Below are 17,660 nucleotides of genomic sequence, written 5' to 3' on the forward strand. Positions count from 1 at the left end.
GTTATCCTGCTGGAAGTAGCCATCAGAAGATGGGAACACTGGGGTCATAAAGGGATGGACATGGTCAGCAACAATACTTAGGTAGGCTGTGGCGTTGACACGATGCTCAATTGGTACTAAGGGGCCCAAAGTGTGCCAAGAAAATATCCCCCACACCATTACACCACCACCACCAGCCTGAACCGTTGATACAAGGCAGGATGGATCCATGCTTTCATGTTATTGACGCCAAATTCTGACCCTACCATCCGAATGTCGCTGCAGAAATCGAGACTCATCAGACCAGGCAACGTTTTTCCAATCTTCTATTGTCCAATTTTGGTGAGCCTGTGCGAATTGTAGCCTCAGTTTCCTGTTCTTAGCTGACAGGAGTGCACCCGGTGTGGTCTTCTGCTGCTGTAGCCCATCTGCCTCAAGGTTCGACGTGTTGTGCATTTAGAGATGCTCTTCTGCATACCTCGGTTGTAATGAGTGGTTATTTGAGTTACTGTTGCCTTTCTATCAGCTCGAACCTGTCTGGCCATTCTCCTCTGACCTCTGGCATCAACAAGGCATTTTCGCCCACAGAACTGCCGCTCACCGGATATTTTCTCTTTTTCGGACCATTCTCTGTAAACCCTGGAGATGGTTGTGCGTGAAAATCCCAGTAGATCAGCAGTTTCTGAAATACTCAGACCAGCCCGTCTGGCACCAACAACCATGCCACGTTCAAAGTCACTTAAATCACCTTTCTCCCCCATTCTGATGCTCGGTTTGAACTGCAGCAGATCGTCTTGACCATGTCTACATGCCTAAATGCATTGAGTTGCTGCCATGTGATTGGCTGATTAGAAATTTGCGTTAACGAGCAGTTGGACGGGTGTGCCTAATAAAGTGGCCGGTGAGTGTATATATATACACTACCGTTCAAAAGTTTGGGATCACCCAAACAATTTTGTGTTTTCCATGAAAAGTCACACTTATTCACCACCATATGTTGTGAAATGAATAGAAAATAGAGTCAAGACATTGACAAGGTTAGAAATAATGATTTGTATTTGAAATAAGATTTTTTTTACATCAAACTTTGCTTTCGTCAAAGAATCCTCCATTTGCAGCAATTACAGCATTGCAGACCTTTGGCATTCTAGCTGTTAATTTGTTGAGGTAATCTGGAGAAATTGCACCCCACGCTTCCAGAAGCAGCTCCCACAAGTTGGATTGGTTGGATGGGCACTTCTTTGAGCAGATTGAGTTTCTGGAGCATCACATTTGTGGGGTCAATTAAACGCTCAAAATGGCCAGAAAAAGAGAACTTTCATCTGAAACTCGACAGTCTATTCTTGTTCTTAGAAATGAAGGCTATTCCATGCGAGAAATTGCTAAGAAATTGAAGATTTCCTACACCGGTGTGTACTACTCCCTTCAGAGGACAGCACAAACAGGCTCTAACCAGAGTAGAAAAAGAAGTGGGAGGCCGCGTTGCACAACTGAGCAAGAAGATAAGTACATTAGAGTCTCTAGTTTGAGAAACAGACGCCTCACAGGTCCCCAACTGGCATCTTCATTAAATAGTACCTGTTAGAGCCTGTTTGTGCTGTCCTCTGAAGGGAGTAGTACACACCGGTGTAGGAAATCTTCAATTTCTTAGCAATTTCTCGCATGGAATAGCCTTCATTTCTAAGAACAAGAATAGACTGTCGAGTTTCAGATGAAAGTTCTCTTTTTCTGGCCATTTTGAGCGTTTAATTGACCCCACAAATGTGATGCTCCAGAAACTCAATCTGCTCAAAGAAGTGCCCATCCAACCAATCCAACTTGTGGGAGCTGCTTCTGGAAGCGTGGGGTGCAATTTCTCCAGATTACCTCAACAAATTAACAGCTAGAATGCCAAAGGTCTGCAATGCTGTAATTGCTGCAAATGGAGGATTCTTTGACGAAAGCAAAGTTTGATGTAAAAAAAATCTTATTTCAAATACAAATCATTATTTCTAACCTTGTCAATGTCTTGACTCTATTTTCTATTCATTTCACAACATATGGTGGTGAATAAGTGTGACTTTTCATGGAAAACACAAAATTGTTTGGGTGATCCCAAACTTTTGAACGGTAGTGTATATATATATATATAAGCCTTTGTTATTTAAATAGTCAAATTAATATATGCAGCAGTAAATATGAGTTCATTGTGAAATAATTCAGTGCTTTTCAACTCACAAGATAATTTCATCATACTCACTCTCACAATTATTGCATTTAATTTGATTTTCATTTCATAAAAGATTTCATTTTAGTAAAGCACTAGTGTCATATGCATAGATGCACTTATTAGTCAGTGCCACTGTTATATTTCGGTATTGTAGTACATCATTTGGTGTTAGTAGTAGCAGGAGGAAGGGTGGCACGGTGGCGCAGTGGTTAGTATGGTCGTCTCACAACAAGAAGGTCCTGGGTTCGGGCCCCGGGGTAGTCCAACCTTGGGGGTCGTCCCGGGTCATCCTCTGTGTGGAGTTTGCATGTTCTCCCCATGTCTGCGTGGGTTTCCTCCGGGGGCTCCGGTTTCCTCCCACAGTCCAAAGACATGTAGGTCAGGTGAATTGGCCGTACTAAATTGTCCCTAAGTATGAATGTGTGTGTGTGTGTCGGCCCTGTGATGGCCAGGGTGTCTCCCCGCCTGCTGCCCAATGACTGCTGGGTTTGGCTCCAGCATCCCTGCGACCCTGAGAGCAGGATAAGCGGTTTGGATAGTGAATGGATGGATGGATAGTAGCAGGAGGAATATTATGAAATGTAAATTTGACACTGCTTTCCATTAGTGGACCTTGTATGACCATCAAATTGAGTTCAAGCACCAAGCAATTAAAGTTTTATAATGTCTAGATAGTGATTGCATTGGTGCCGTGTATTTCATTAATAACCTAAAAGCTCATGTCGGTCCACTGTGGTGTAGTTTTATATATATAGCTAGTTTGAAGTGGGATATGATGCGAGGTCACCTGCTCGCCATGAAAGCCTCTCTGCTTACTGGTTCATAGTGACTAGCTCTCTGATGACACTGGATCAAGCTTGGACGATTCATCCATTATCCAAACCGCTTGTCCTGCTCTCAGGGTCGTGGGGAGGCTGGAGCCTATCCCAGCAGTCATTGGGCGGCAGGCAGGGAGACGCCCTGGACAGGCCGCCAGACCATCACAGGGCCTACACATGCGTTCACACCTAGGGACAATTTAGTATGGCCGATTCACCTGACCGACATGTCTTTGGACTGTGGGAGGAAACCGGGGCATCCGCAGGAAACCCACATAGACACGGGAAGAACATGCAAACTCCACACGGAGGACGACCCGAGGCGACCTCCAAGGTTGGACTACCCCGGGGCTCGAACCCAGGACCTTCTTGCTGTGGGACGGCCGTGCTAACCGCTACGCCACTGTGTCTCTCTTTAATCCATGGGGATGGTCTGCCTTGGATATCCCACAAGCCAGACAGTAAAACTGATCTTGTGGGATGGATCAACATGACATCTTGCACCATACATCTTATTGCTGCTTTGATCCATGGTCAAGTATACGACGTAATTTTCATTTCTTTTTGACAAATGAGTCAGCAGAAGATATATGACTTAATCTCACATCATCCTGGGTTTAAGCGTTTTCCCATTTCATAGTTACTGGTTAATTTTCTTGTTCTGAAAATAGAAACATGCTAATGCTTAACATGTGTCCTGTGACACAACAGGCTATTTACGCTTAATTTCTTTCCAACAGCTCAGTTTCTTTTGTCGTTTCTTTTTCCATTTCAGAGCAAAATGCTTTCTCAGGTCTCAGTTTACGCACAAGAACACATTCACAAGTGGACTGTTAAGCGTGCCATTCAATGGCAATTTTGATCTCTTGCTGAATTTAGTTTAAAGTTGTAGTGACCAGTTTTAGAGTAAGATTTGCATTTATTTGGCCCACAAATAAGCTTTCAGCATAAGCCCGTGGGCAAAGGGTTTTAGACTTGACTACCACCAGTGCAGCCCTTGAGAGGGTTTCAGCACAGAAATAAAATCAAAGAAGGCTGAGTCAGTTCATCTGGATACAACGTTTATTGACAGAACATGTCGATAAATGTTGTATCCAGATGAACTGACTCAACCTTCTTTGAGTTTCTTTCCTGGATTATTGAGCATCCATCTGGACACAGGAAGAAATGTGGTAAAAAGTCATAATCATCTGATATGAGGGTTTCAAACGTAATACCATTTTCGGCCGTGTCGCCCAGCTCTGCCATGATGTTCTCTGAATGGCGAGTAAGGGTGTTAAGATGTCATTTCGACAGGGTTTGACCAGCACAGTAGTCGGATGAGAGCCTAAATAGTTGATTTGTCAGCAGAGAGCTCCTTCCTCTGTGCAGCTGCGTTGGTCTGGGTCGCTCCTCTTCCCGGACTGAGGCCTCTGCCCACTGTCGTATACAAGACCTGTGACAGAAAGCCACTTACAGTACTTCCATTTTCAAGTCCTCTTCTTCCTACTTTTATTTCCGTGTTGTTCAGCGATAGGGTGCCTTGGTTGCTCCCCTAGAAATAAACATCCATCCTGGGCGTCTGGGTGGCGTGGCAGTCTATTCCGTTGCCTATCAACACAGGGATCGCCGGTTCAAATCCTTATGTTTCCTCTGGCTTAGACGGGTGTCCCTACAGACACAATCAGCCGTGTCTGCACGTGGGAAGCCTGATGTGGGTATGTGTCATGGTCGTTGTACTAGCGCCTCCTCTGGTCGGTCGGGGCACCTGTTCGGGGGGGGGGGTAGCGTGATCCTCCTACGTGCCACGTCCCCCTGGCGAAACTCCTCACTGTCAGGTGAAAAGAAGCGGCTGGGGACTCCACGTGTGTGGGAGGAGGCATGTGGTAGTCTGCAGCCCTCCCTGCATCGGCAGAGGGGGTGGAGCAGCAACTGGGACGGCTCGGAAGAGTGGGGTAATTGGCTGCATACAATTGGAGAGAAAAGGGGGGGGGCACAAAAAAAAAGAAATAAACATCCAGCTTTTTATTTTGACTGAAAATGAGAGCCATCGATACTGTGGAAAGAGGACGGATGACCTCCTTCCTTATTTCAGTTTCTGTCAGTCATCTGTTATTCATGTCTCCTGTTTATCCTTGGGATGCCAGCTGGCTTTGTGCTAACACTAAAAGGCTGCTTACCTTTCCGCCCGTCGTTTGACAAAAATTGTCGTACGTTCTCACTTGGTGAATAAAAGAAGAAAAGCTTCCCCTTGGTTTTCAAAAACAAGCTGGCCTTCCTACTCCACGTAGCTCCGACTGCTCTCTGGGTGGTTGTTACTTAGTTTGTGTCCCTTTTTTAAGCAAATGTTGCATTCAGACAGTGATCCAAATTTTAAAGAGGAGGTTCAGGAGTTTTAGAGCATATCCTATTAATCAGTAACCTGCTCAGAATGCTTTTAAAAGTTTTGAGACAATTCTTAAGTTTCCAGATTGATGCCAGAAATCCACAAACAACTTGAAGACAGTCGGGACGACAGTCAATGTAAGCATACTGCTAGAATCCCCTTCGCTGTGCCTCAATTAATGCTGTGAACCAGCACAAAAATATCAAGCGCCTGAAGAGAGCACAGATCACACTGGTGGGTTTTACATAGAAACATCTGGCTAACATGCTAGTTGGAAGCATTAATTAAAGTAGAACTTTTGGACCGAAGGGGCTTCGTGTTGGTACCAGCCCGTCTCAAGTGATTACACCTTCCGCTCAATTTCATATCTGCAGTATATGAATTTTTTATTTATTTGTTGCTACCCCCCCCCCTTTTCTCCCCAATTGTATCCGGCCAATTAGCCCACTCTTCCGAGTCGTCCCGGTCGCTGCGCCACCCCCTCTGCCGATCTGGAGAGGGCTGCAGACTACCACATGCTTCCTCCGATACATGTGGAGTCCCCAGCCGCTTCCTTTCACCTGACAGTGAAGAGTTTCGCCAGGTGGATGTAGTGCGTGGGAGGATCACGTTATTTCCCCCAGCTCCCCCTCTCCCCCGAACAGGCGCCCCGACTGACCAGAGGAAACGCTAGTGCAGTGACCAGGACACATACCCACATCTGGCTCCCACCCGTAGACACAGCCAATTGTTTCTGTAGGGACGCCCGACCAAGCCGGAGGTAACACGGGGATTCAAACCGGCGATCCCCGTGTTGGTAGGCAACGGAATAGACTGCTACACTACCCGGACGCCCTCCTATTAAACATTTCTAAAACGTTACACTCGTGATATGATGTATATTTCTCCTTAAATCTAGTTTGATGGATTATTGATCTCATAAAAAATACTTCCCTTAAACAATCAGGTTAGTAATCCGTTTTTATTGCAAACACTCTGTGCAGCCTCATGGATTCAGCTCATTCCCGTGGTCCGTCAGTTCTGTAAAGTCTGACTTGTTTAACTCCTGCAGCTTTACCCCAGCGTGCTGTGTCACAGAACCCCTCATATGCCGGGCAGCCCTCTCCTGCACAGGCAGCACACTTTTCCCTGTGGCACGGCTCCTGAATGGCCGCACTTCATTAGGATGCAGCTTCCAGCGCTAACCCATTTCTTTGCCTCTGTCACCGTCAGTCTGCCTTTTGTTATTCTTGTGTGCATTTCCCGTATGCTTATCGACCACTTTCTTTGGTTAGTGCGTTTGTTTTGCACCTTTCCAGAAATTCCTCGCATGCACACTAACTGAATGCAGAAAAGCATTTATCAGTGACACAGAGCCGCATTTGGTGTTAGGTAGGTAGGTCACTGTCATGTGTAGGTCATTAAATGGAAAACCCGGAATGATTCTCCAGTTATCTTAACTGTTCAGCTGAAATAGCTGTTACTGACCCCACTAAAATCAGGAATCAGGAACAATTTATTGTCATTTCTTTCATGTACTTGCATACACAAAAGAAAAAAAAATCCTTTTCCCCCAGCCCACAGACAGCAGTGCGACACAAAAGACAAGAAAACACATCCAAAATTCCCAAAAACGACACCACCAACAAACATACAAAAACAGAATGAACAAAGCAAAAAAAAAAAAAACCACAAACCATTAACAACACAGTCCGCTCAGTGCAACACAGTCCAAAAATTCCACTGTCCAGAGAAGGAACGCCAGCCGGGATGACTGTCAGAACTGCCGGTCTGCATGGGCTAGCAGTTAGCTTAGCCTGCCCCACTTCCGCATCCTGTCAGATCACCCTCAGTGTTTCCTCCTAGGGTGCAGCTCCAGCAGGGCCATGGTCTCTGGGCCCACCGGATGAAGCAGACCGGGCTCCCCCAGCTGATCCCACGCCAGCTCTCCCAGCCAGACACCTTCCACACACCTCCCCCCACTTCACACGATAACACCAAAAACACAGTCAATGCTAGGTGAGGCCGCCACCAGATGTCCTCGGTGTTATCGGAACTGCTAGTCTGCATGGGCTAGCAGTTAGCTTAGCCTGCCCCCGCTTTCGCACCCCTGGTGCTGCCTCCTCAGGCGCAGCTCCGGTCAGGGCCGTGGTCCCTGGGCCCAAAGGACACAGCAGACCAAGCTCTCCCAGCCAATCCAGCGCCAGCCTTCCCAGCCATCAAACAAAGACAAAACAAAACTAGACACAGATGTGGACAAAGACACCGCATGGACCATACTGGGTAAGGCCGCCACAAACACAAGTTCGCACTGCCATCTTCCCACACCGGTACTGGGCGAGGCCGCTGCAAATGTGAATTTGTGCCGCCATCTTGGAGAAGGTATGAGAAGATGGAGCATCGATCATTAAAATGACCGAGGCTCCAAGAGAAATTAAGTGTTTATACCAACAGAAAACTTAAAGCTTACGGCCAACAGATGTTGTCAGTGGCGAAGCCCAAGATGTTCCATATTGTCAAAGATTTTTTGTTTTGTGAATGGAGGAACTGCCAAACCAGCAATAAGGGCGCAAGAATATGATGTGTAAGACTTTGCCGATGGCCTATTACATCGATGTATTTCACAAATGTAATGTACATAAATCCAGCCCTTAAAATTGCAATGCGTTGTTGTTTATAAATGAATTGTGTTACTGTAGTTTGAATTTAATTGAGCTGTTGTTATAAACACAAGGATTTTTCTATATTTCTTCCCAGATTGCAGGCCTACCAATTCAGGCTTGCAGCCAAATCCGTCTGCGAGTTACCTCGTATTCACTTTTTCCCCCCAATGGAATGTGATTAAAAAGGAAGCTTATTTCTATTTTTCTGTTCTGACATCCAACAGACAGTACGTTTACATGATGTTAGAAAAAGTCGATTTATTGTGTTGGTCCAAGTAGAACTGGACTTTTAAAATACAATCGAATTTCTTGAAGTCGGACTAACACACCTAGATAAAGCATTTGGGGATCGATTTACTCTGGGATGTATACACTTCAATTGGCCCCGAACTGGCCTAGGCGTTCTGCACATAATCCGTAGTTGCTGCGGCGGTCTTTTACTCGGAAGTCGAACTGTGTAATATCAACATGGCGAGTGCTAGAGCGAGAACCACACATTTCTGGACAGACGAACTTGTTAACTTGTCGCTAACTTGTGTGTTGCTTGTTTTGTATGTGACGCAGTAGGTCAACCGGAAGAAGGTGCAATAGCAACCAGCTAAAAGGAAACACATCACCATCTACCGTACCCTGGTCAGACATACTTCCGTCAAAAAATCGATTCTCCCCTGGTTCTTGTATACTAGGACAATGGCAGTGGTTCAATTACATGGCCTAATTGAGCTATAACCATAGCTCGACTTAACTGTACATGTAAACACAGTCAGTACACCATGTTTTGCTTTGCCTTCTGTGTCTTTTTCCTTTTGCATCCAACCCAATTTATCTCTACCATGTGTTCTGACAAGTCCAAGGGACAGACATAGAATTGGTCTATGGACCAATTTATTGAGCTTATAAATTTGTAGTTGTCATGGGTACGACATTAAACTGCAACCGTCGGGTTGTCGGCGACTAAACCGACACCCCCACTTCAACCCTTGCATTGTTGTGAGGAGGGTGTGTGGACACCCAGCAGGACTGAAAACAAAACCTGTCAAAGGGCGGATGAGTTCCTCTGTGAAACAACGGGCATCCATACCTGGAGAGGAGATAGGGACCACCAGGTACTCCCCCTACTGACACACAATGATGACTCAACCTGTTGAGGCATCCACTGTGCTCCTACGACCTCCATAGGTTACGGAACTGATGATGATGATGAAATTCGTAGACCATATAGACATATTTTTCATTGGCCATGCTCACCTTTTTAGGGGGGTGTTCCTCTCTAGCCCTCCACAGTTCTGTCTCACTGAATTCCTCTATAGCTGAGGCCAGTATCAGCCTGCTGCACCCTTCTCCCTGCTCTTTCAGGTGTGCTGCCCCCCTTCACTTGAGCCTAACTCAGTCCAGTCCTGATGTAACCTCGTGTCTCTCGCACAGCCTTTTAGATTCCTTTAGTCCCTCTCTCCCCACCTGTCCCACTTGTTTTCCCTGAACCCCGTTTCCCTAACACTCATTGTCACCTCAGATGGCCCATTATCAAACCCCAGATCATCCTGGCTCTAGTATAACTGTCTCCATCCTCAGCATTCTCCTTCCTTTCCTTCTAGCTCCTCATTTTTAGTAACAGCCTGTATGTGTGCCTTGCATTACAATATCTACGTTTCTCCTGCCTGATGTCTCATGCCATTTCACGACACAAATACAGACAGAGAGGCGGAGAGAAGTGATGATAGGTTGATGTCAGGGATGTGCTGGCCGCCGCGAGAAGTGAGAAACAAGCGCACGGTAGTCAGATGAACGCTACTGCTGAAATGACTGATAGTACTGTTTCTAAAGGGAAGGTATTGGCGATAGATCAAGACGTGTTAAAGTGTATTTATAGTCTGCTCCCTGGCATCCAGGGTGGTGACATGGGCTCCAATGAGGGCTGCAGTACGTAACAGCCACAATTTCTCTTTATCGGAATGTAGCGCTGCTTGCACCGCTGACTCAATTAATCTTTATAAATAACATGCCTGCCCCTCTCCTCTCCTCCCCACCCACCCTTCCCTCTCTCTCTTTTCCTCCATATAGTTCTCTGTCCGACGTATTTGATCCAGAACCTGCCAGAGTCATCAAGTAAGTCATTGCGCTTTTCTAATAATGATTTATTAAAACCCACCAGTATGTTCCTGTTCAAAAATCCATCATTCTTTGTGAATCTGCTGAGGCACCCATGTCAGTCAAGTATATAAGCTGTTTCGAGCTCTTGTATTTGCTTATACAGCTTAATTGCCCCTTGCACATAACTGTGGGCTGTGCTGATTTGTAGTTTGGTTCTCAAATCCCTGACGAAAGTTGGCCTGTTTGCCCTGGCATGTGAAAACTGTTCATGTCAGACTTGAGAGCTGCTGTGCGTAGGCTTCTTTTTAAATTGATATGCCTTTGTCTGTGCCACAAGTCCATCCATCCATCCATTATCCAAACCGCTTATCCTGCTCTCAGGGTCGCGGGGACGCTGGAGCCTATCCCAGTAGTCATCGGGTGGCGGGCGGCGAGACACCCTGGACAGGCCGCCAGGCCATCACAGGGCCGACACACACACATTCACACCTAGGGACAATTTAGTACGGCCGAGTCACCTGACCTACATGTCTTTGGACTGTGGGAGGAAACCGGAGCACCCGGAGGAAACCCACGCAGACACGGGGAGAACATGCAAACTCCACACAGAGGACGACCCCCCAAGGTTGGACTACCCCGGGGCTCGAACCCAGGACCTTCTTGCTGTGAGGCGACCGCGCTAACCACTGCGCCACTGTGCCGCATGTCTATGTCTTTGTCTGTGCCACAAGTCCAACAAACCATAGCGCTGTGCATTCAGGAGAGACTTCAGAAATACAGTTGAGAATGTCGTCAACGACGGCCCTGTGATGGCCTGGCGGCCTGTCCAAGGTGTCTCCCCGCCTGCCGCCCAATGACTGCTGGGATAGGCTCCAGCATCCCCGCAACCCCGAGAGCAGGATAAGCAGTTCGGATAATGGATGGATGGAATATCGTCAACAACCCAATGATAGGTGGCTGTAACACTACACATCTATATGGGGTTTTTTTTCCTCTCATGGTTGCACCCACAACCCTAAGCCCCATGACCTCACTGTATCCTAGATCAGCGTTTCTCAAACCTCTCCTGGAGGACCACTTGTCCTGCATGTTTTAGATCTCTCCCTGCTCCAACACAGCTGATTCAAATGATCAACTCGTTATGAGCTCCCGAAGCTGCCTGATAACAAAGCTGATCATTTAAATCAGCTGTGTTGGAGCAGAGAGAGATCTAAAATATGCAGGACAAGTGGTCCTCCAGGAGAGGTTTGAGAAACGCTGTCCTAGATGAAGCTGGCCGGTTCTGTTTTGATTCATCAGTAGTCGCTGGTGATGGAGCTCAAAACACCAGCACGCTTTTCAAAATGTATTTATCTGGCACAGCAGAGCAAACCATCACCTAAGACAACTAGACAGCTTGCTCTTAACCTTTTACCCAATACAGGACCAGATCCACAAAGAGATGTGTCTCGATTTGAAATCAGAGTACAAAAATGAGCTGTGCTGAATCAATAAGCCGTGAAATAAACTTTTAACATGAAAGTGCCTTTCAAGTCTTGAGAGGGTTTGTCAGATTTTCGATTGAGGTTCATAGCGGTCACACATTTAGAACAGCAGCCAGTTTAATGTAAACCGTTGATTGTGTTTCTTTGCTTGAGATGCCCAGTGTTGAACCTTTAGTTAACACGTTAATGAAGTGTCAGTACTTAGATGATGTATTAATAGTGAGAACTCTTTTTTCATTACTGAAGAACCAGGAAGTCGCAGGTCTACGTCCACTAGCATGGCAGACAGATTAACATTAAAGAACTAAAATGACATCACAAAGGTTTCCCCAGTGACCTCACTATAAACATTTAAGTACTCCCTCCATTACATGTGTTCATGCTACGCAAACATACGGTATCACTGTCGTTCATATCATCATCGCTTTGTTGTCTTCTTTCTGCTGTTGCATAATCTTAAAAGATTTACTTTGTCGTGGCATCCAGTTGGTGTGGCGATCTATTCCATTGCCTACCAACACTGGGATCACCGGTTCGAATCCCCGTGTTACCTCTGGCTTGGTCAGGCATCCCTACAGACACAATTGGCCGTGTCTGCGGGAGGGGAGCCGGATGTGGGTGTATATCCTGGTCGCTGCACTAGCGCCGCCTCTGGTCGGTTGGGGCGCCTGTTCGGGGAGGAGGGGGAACAGGGGGGAATAGCGTGATCCTCCTACGCGCTAGGTCTCCCTGGCAAAACTCCTCACTGTCAGGTGAAAAGAAGCGGCTGGCAACTCCACATGTATCGAAGGAGGCATGTGGTAGTCTGCAGCCCTCCCCTGATCGGCAGAGGGGGCGGAGCAGCGACCGGGATGGCTCGGAAGAGTGGGCTAATTGGCCGGATACAATTAGGGAGAAAAACAGGGATAAATCCCCCCCCCCAAAAAAGAAAAAAGGACCATGTGTGGGCCCTGTGATGGCCTGGCGGCCTGTCCAGGGTGTCCCCCCGCCTGCCGCCCAGTGACTACAGGGATAGGCTCCAGCATCACGCAACCCCGATTGGGATAAGCGGCTTGGATAATGGATGGATGGAAGTTTCTTTTTCCATGAAATGGCTTTTTCCTGTCACTGTTTGCCACCTTGTGACATGACAGAAGGGGCTAAAGAACATCCTGACTCAGCCATGATGGATTTTATGTCACTAACAAATAAATATCTGGTATATGTACCTGACGTCAATACATTGAGCTGTTTGTCAACAAGTTACATTTACAGCCAGCCAATCTTATTCTGCTTTCTTTTGTTCCATTGGGATGATGGGCAACCAACTGAGCCTCTTCAGGGGCTTATTAGACTTGACAGTTATTTGAAAAGTGGACCAGTTAATTTGTTTATATTTCTATTTTTCTTTATTTCTCCCAGACTGACTTTGAGTTGAAAAGTAAAGTGACTAGACATCAACAATGCTATTATTAGGCTGTGGCCATACAAGACACACCTTTGACATATATGTGTTTAATGTAGCATATTATATATATATATATATATATTTTTATATATATATATATATATATGTGTGTGTGTGTGTGTGTGTGTGTGTGTGTGTGTGTGTGTGTGTGTGTGTGTGTATAGACCGTCCACAAACACTCCCTGTCACAAACATTCCTGCAGCTCAGACCTCCATCACACCCTCTGTAGCACCAAACCCCTGCCGCCTTTGTGTATTTGAAATCAACACACGATACCATTTATAAGTGCAATGCTATCTATTTATAACAGAGGAACAGCTCTTTGTTCAGCTGGGCCCAGGTCGCGCATATGTCCTCCTCAGCGCTCCTCGCCGGGACTCGGTCACACTTTCCTCGTGCCAGTACCTGACAGCATCAAGATGAATCTTGTTTTACTTGGAATGATGTATGTGTTGTTTTGCTAACACTTAGTCATACGTCCAGTCATTTACTTTACAGATATTATATGGCAGCGTTTCCAAGGTTCACAGTTTTCTTAAAATAAAACACAGTATCCTTCAGTTAGTCCATCCTTCCTTTACTTTTGACAAAGAATAACTTCATTTTCTTGATAAGAAGCTTTAAAATGTGTCCTGGCAGCCAGAGTCAAACAACACATTGCCCAGGCTGCAGTATGTAAATAGCTCTTATGTTGCATAGTCTTTGCGTTGAATTCTGTACCTTAAGGATAAAGGAAAACTTCATCAATGAGCTATGATACCGTTGGTAATGCAGGGTTTTCCCCGATAGCAGGGTTATTAAATTCACCTTATGCTGAATGACAAAACGTTAGATCCTTTCAACTAATTGACCTAAAATCTGGTGGTGGTGTCATAGTATAATCAATGGCCATAAGCTAGACATTTTTAAAACTTGACAGTTAATGCAAAAATATTAATTATATTTTCTGCATATCTGAAAGCAAGCCAGTGACGTAAGCTGCAATTTTGATAATTGACTCTAGGATAAATTGGAGCTGATCAATATACGATTTTGTGATATGAGACTAGATACCATCTGGAATTTTGCATATTGTAATAACATGATATAACTTAAATATCAAGTTGTAATATTTAATAATAATAATAATAATAGTTGTAATATTAAATATTAAGTTGTAAGTAACACAAGTTGGACCGGAAGGGTGTGCTCCAATTATTGGGGCATCACACTGCTCAGCTTCCCTGGGAAAGTCTACTCTAGGGTGCTGGAAAGGAGACTTCGACCGACTGTCGAACCTCGGATCCAGGAGGAACAATGCGGATTCCATCCTGGCCGCGGAACAGTGGACCACCTCTTTACCCTTGTGGAAGTGCTGAGGGAGACATGGGAGTTTGGCCAGCCAGTCTACATGTGTTTTGTGGAATTGGAGAAGACTTACAACCGTGGATCCTGGGGCACTCTGGGAGGGGGGGGGTACTGCTGGAGTGTGGGGTACTAGGGCAGTTGCTACAAGCCATCCGGTCCTTGTGTAACCAAATTGAGAGCTGTGTCCGTATTCTCGGCATAAACTCAAACATGTTTTCGGTGGTTGTCGGACTCTGCTGAGGTTACCCCTTGTCTCCGATTCCATTTGTGATATTCATGGACAAGATCTCAAGCTGCAGCCAAGGTGAGGAGTGTGTCCATTTTGGGAACCTCAGAATTGCATCTCTGCTCTTCGCAGATGATGTGGTTTTGTTGGCTTCATCAAAACGCGACCTCCAGCATGCACTGGGGCGGTTTGCTGCTAAGTGAAATGGCCTGGATGAGAGTCAGCACCTCCAAGTCTGAGGCCATGGTTCTCTACTGGAAAATGGTGGATTGCTCCTTCTGGGTTGGGGTTGAGTTGTTGCCTCAAGTGAAGGAGTTCAAGTATCTCGGGGTCTTGTTCATGAGTAAGGGGAGGATGGAGCGGGCGATTGACAAGCGGATTGGTGCAGCATCAGCAGTAATGCGGACGTTGTACCAGACTGTTGTGGTGAAGAGGGAGCTGAGCCAGAAGGCAAAGCTCTCAATTTACCAGTCAATCTTGGTTCCAACCCTCACTTATGATCATGAGCTTTGGGTAGTGACCGAAAGGGTGAGATCGAAGATACAAGCGGCTGAAACGAGTTTCCTGTGTAGGGTGTCTGGGCTCAGCCTTAGAGATAGGGTTAGGAGCTCGGACATCCGGAGGGAGTTCGGAGTAGAGCCGCTGCTCCTTCGTGTCAAAAGGAGCCAGTTGAGGTGGTTCGGGCATCTGATTAGGATGCCTCCTGGGCGCCTTCCTTTGGAGGTTTTCCAGGCACGGCCAACTGAGAGGAGACCCCGGTGTAGACCCAGAACTCGCTGGAGGGACTACATGTCCAATCTGGCCTGGGAACACCTTGGGATCCCCCAGGAGGAGCTGGAGGGCGTTGCTGGGGAGAGGAATGTCTGGAGTGCTGTACTTAGCTTGCTGCCACCACGACCCGACCCCGGAGAAGCGGCTGATGATGAGATGAGAACTTAAATATTGTCATTCCCTGGTCTCAAATGCTGCATTACAGGAAAGTGATAAAAAAAATTTTCATTTCTCAACATCTTTCGGTGTTTAAATATCTTATGAGAGCGCCAATGGTCATTCCCAAAATAAATCACATTATCAAGTTATTCAGTCAAAAATATTGTAATATTTTACAAACCCCAATTCCAATGAAGTTGGGACGTTGTGTAAAACGTGAATAAAAACAGAATACAATGCTTTGCAAATCCTTCTCGACCTATATTCAATTGAATACACTACAAAGACAAGATATTTAATATTCAAACTGATAAAATTTATTGTTTTTTTGCAAAGATTCACTCATTTTGAATTTGATGCCTGCAACACGTTCCAATAAACCTGGGACGGGGGCTTGTTTACCACTGTGTTGCACCACCTTTCCTTTTAACAACACTCAATAAGTGTTTGGGAAGGGAGGACACTAATTGTTGAAGCTTTGTAGGTGGAATTCTTTCCCATTCTTGCTTGATGTACGACTTCAGTTGCTCAACAGTCCGGGGTCTCCGTTGTCGTATTTTGCGCTTCATAATGCACCACACATTTTCAATGGGAGACAGGTCTGGACTGCAGGCAGGCCAGTCCAGTACCCGCACTCTTTTACTACGAAGCCCCGCTGTTGTAACATGTGCAGAATGTGGCTTGGCATTGTCTTGCTGAAATAAGCAGGGACGTCCCTGAAAAAGACATCGCTTTGATGGCAGCATATGTTGCTCCAAAACCTGTATGTACCTTTCAGCATTAATGGTGCCTCACAGATGTGCAAGTTACCCATGATGCCATGGGCACTAACACACCCCCATACCATCACAGATGCTGGCTTTTGAACTTTGCGCTGATAACAATCTGGATGGTCCTTTTCCTCTTTAGCCAGGAGGACACGACATCCATGATTTCCAAAAACAATGTGAAATGTGGACTCGTCAGACCACAGCACACTTTTCCACTTTGCGTCAGTCCATCTCAGATGAGCTCGGGCCCAGAGAAGCCGGCGGCGTTTCTGGGTGGTGTTGATATCTGGCTTTGGCTTTGCATGGTAGAGTTTTAACTTGCACTTGTAGATGTAGCAACGGACTGTGTTAACTGACGATGGTTTTCCCAAGTGCTCCTGAGCCCACGTGGTAATATCCTTTACACAATGATGTCGGTTTTTAATGCAGTGCCGCCTGAGGGGTCGAAGGTCACGAGCAGTCAGTGTTGGTTTTCGGCCTTGCCGCTTATGTGCAGAGATTTCTCCGGATTCTCTGAATCTTTTGGTGATATTATGGACTGGAGATGATGAAATCCCTAAATTCCTTGTGATTGTACATTGAGAAACGTTGTTCTTAAACTGTTGGACTATTTGCTCACGCAGTTGTTCACAAAGTGGTGAACCTCGCTCCATCCTTGCTTGTAAACGACTGAGCCTTTCGGGGATGCTCCTTTTATACCCAATCATGACACTCCCCTGTTTCCAATTAACCTGTTCACCTGTGGAATGTTCCAAACAGGTGTTTTTTTGAGCATTCCTCAACTTTCCCAGTCTTTTGTTGCCCCTGTCCCAGCTTCTTTGGAACGTGTTGCAGGCATCAAATTCAAAATGACTGAATATTTGCAAAAACCATAAAGTTTATCAGTTTGAACATTAAATAGCTTGTCTTTGTAGTGTATTCAATTGAATATAGGTCGAAAAGAATTTGCAAATCATTGTATTCTGTTTTTATTCACATTTTACACAACGTCCCAACTTCATTGGAATTGGGGTTTGTATTTTTTTCAATATTGCACAGTGTAAGTAAGGGTAAATGTTAGTCATAAGTTGGAGCAATTATAGTAATTGGAGCTGTAACCAGCATGTTTGTGTTTGCCCGCACACACATTTTTTTTTCAATCCTATATGTCAATTTGAAGTCCAGTCATGTTTGTCACTAAAATGTCAAATACTAAAATGCTTCTCAGAAAATGGCATGTTCATTTGAAGAATACTTCCAATGCCCTGAAATTGAGAGCCAATTGTAATAATAATGATAAAAAAATCCTCAAACCTCTTAAGCCAGTGCAATATATCTGACTGTAATTTCACTTTTGTCCTCATGTACCCCC

The 17,660-nt window shown here is 45.6% G+C and overlaps 1 protein-coding gene across 2 annotated transcripts in view; it reads left to right on the forward strand.

The window, feature by feature from the left end:
- Nucleotides 1-17,660, forward strand: part of rad18 (RAD18 E3 ubiquitin protein ligase) — a 93,726-nt gene that overhangs the window by 56,324 nt on the left and 19,742 nt on the right. Inside the window, exon 12 of one of the 2 annotated variants that reach the window (XM_056274893.1) lies at nt 10,075-10,119. The exons of the other annotated variant lie outside the window; for it this stretch is intronic. Within the exon in view, the coding sequence (XP_056130868.1) occupies nt 10,075-10,119 (45 nt within the window). The remainder of the gene's footprint in view (nt 1-10,074; nt 10,120-17,660) is intronic. 2 annotated transcript variants of the gene reach the window in all.

The sequence above is a fragment of the Lampris incognitus genome, chromosome 2 (assembly GCF_029633865.1).
Source record: "Lampris incognitus isolate fLamInc1 chromosome 2, fLamInc1.hap2, whole genome shotgun sequence".
Classification (NCBI taxonomy): domain Eukaryota; kingdom Metazoa; phylum Chordata; class Actinopteri; order Lampriformes; family Lampridae; genus Lampris; species Lampris incognitus.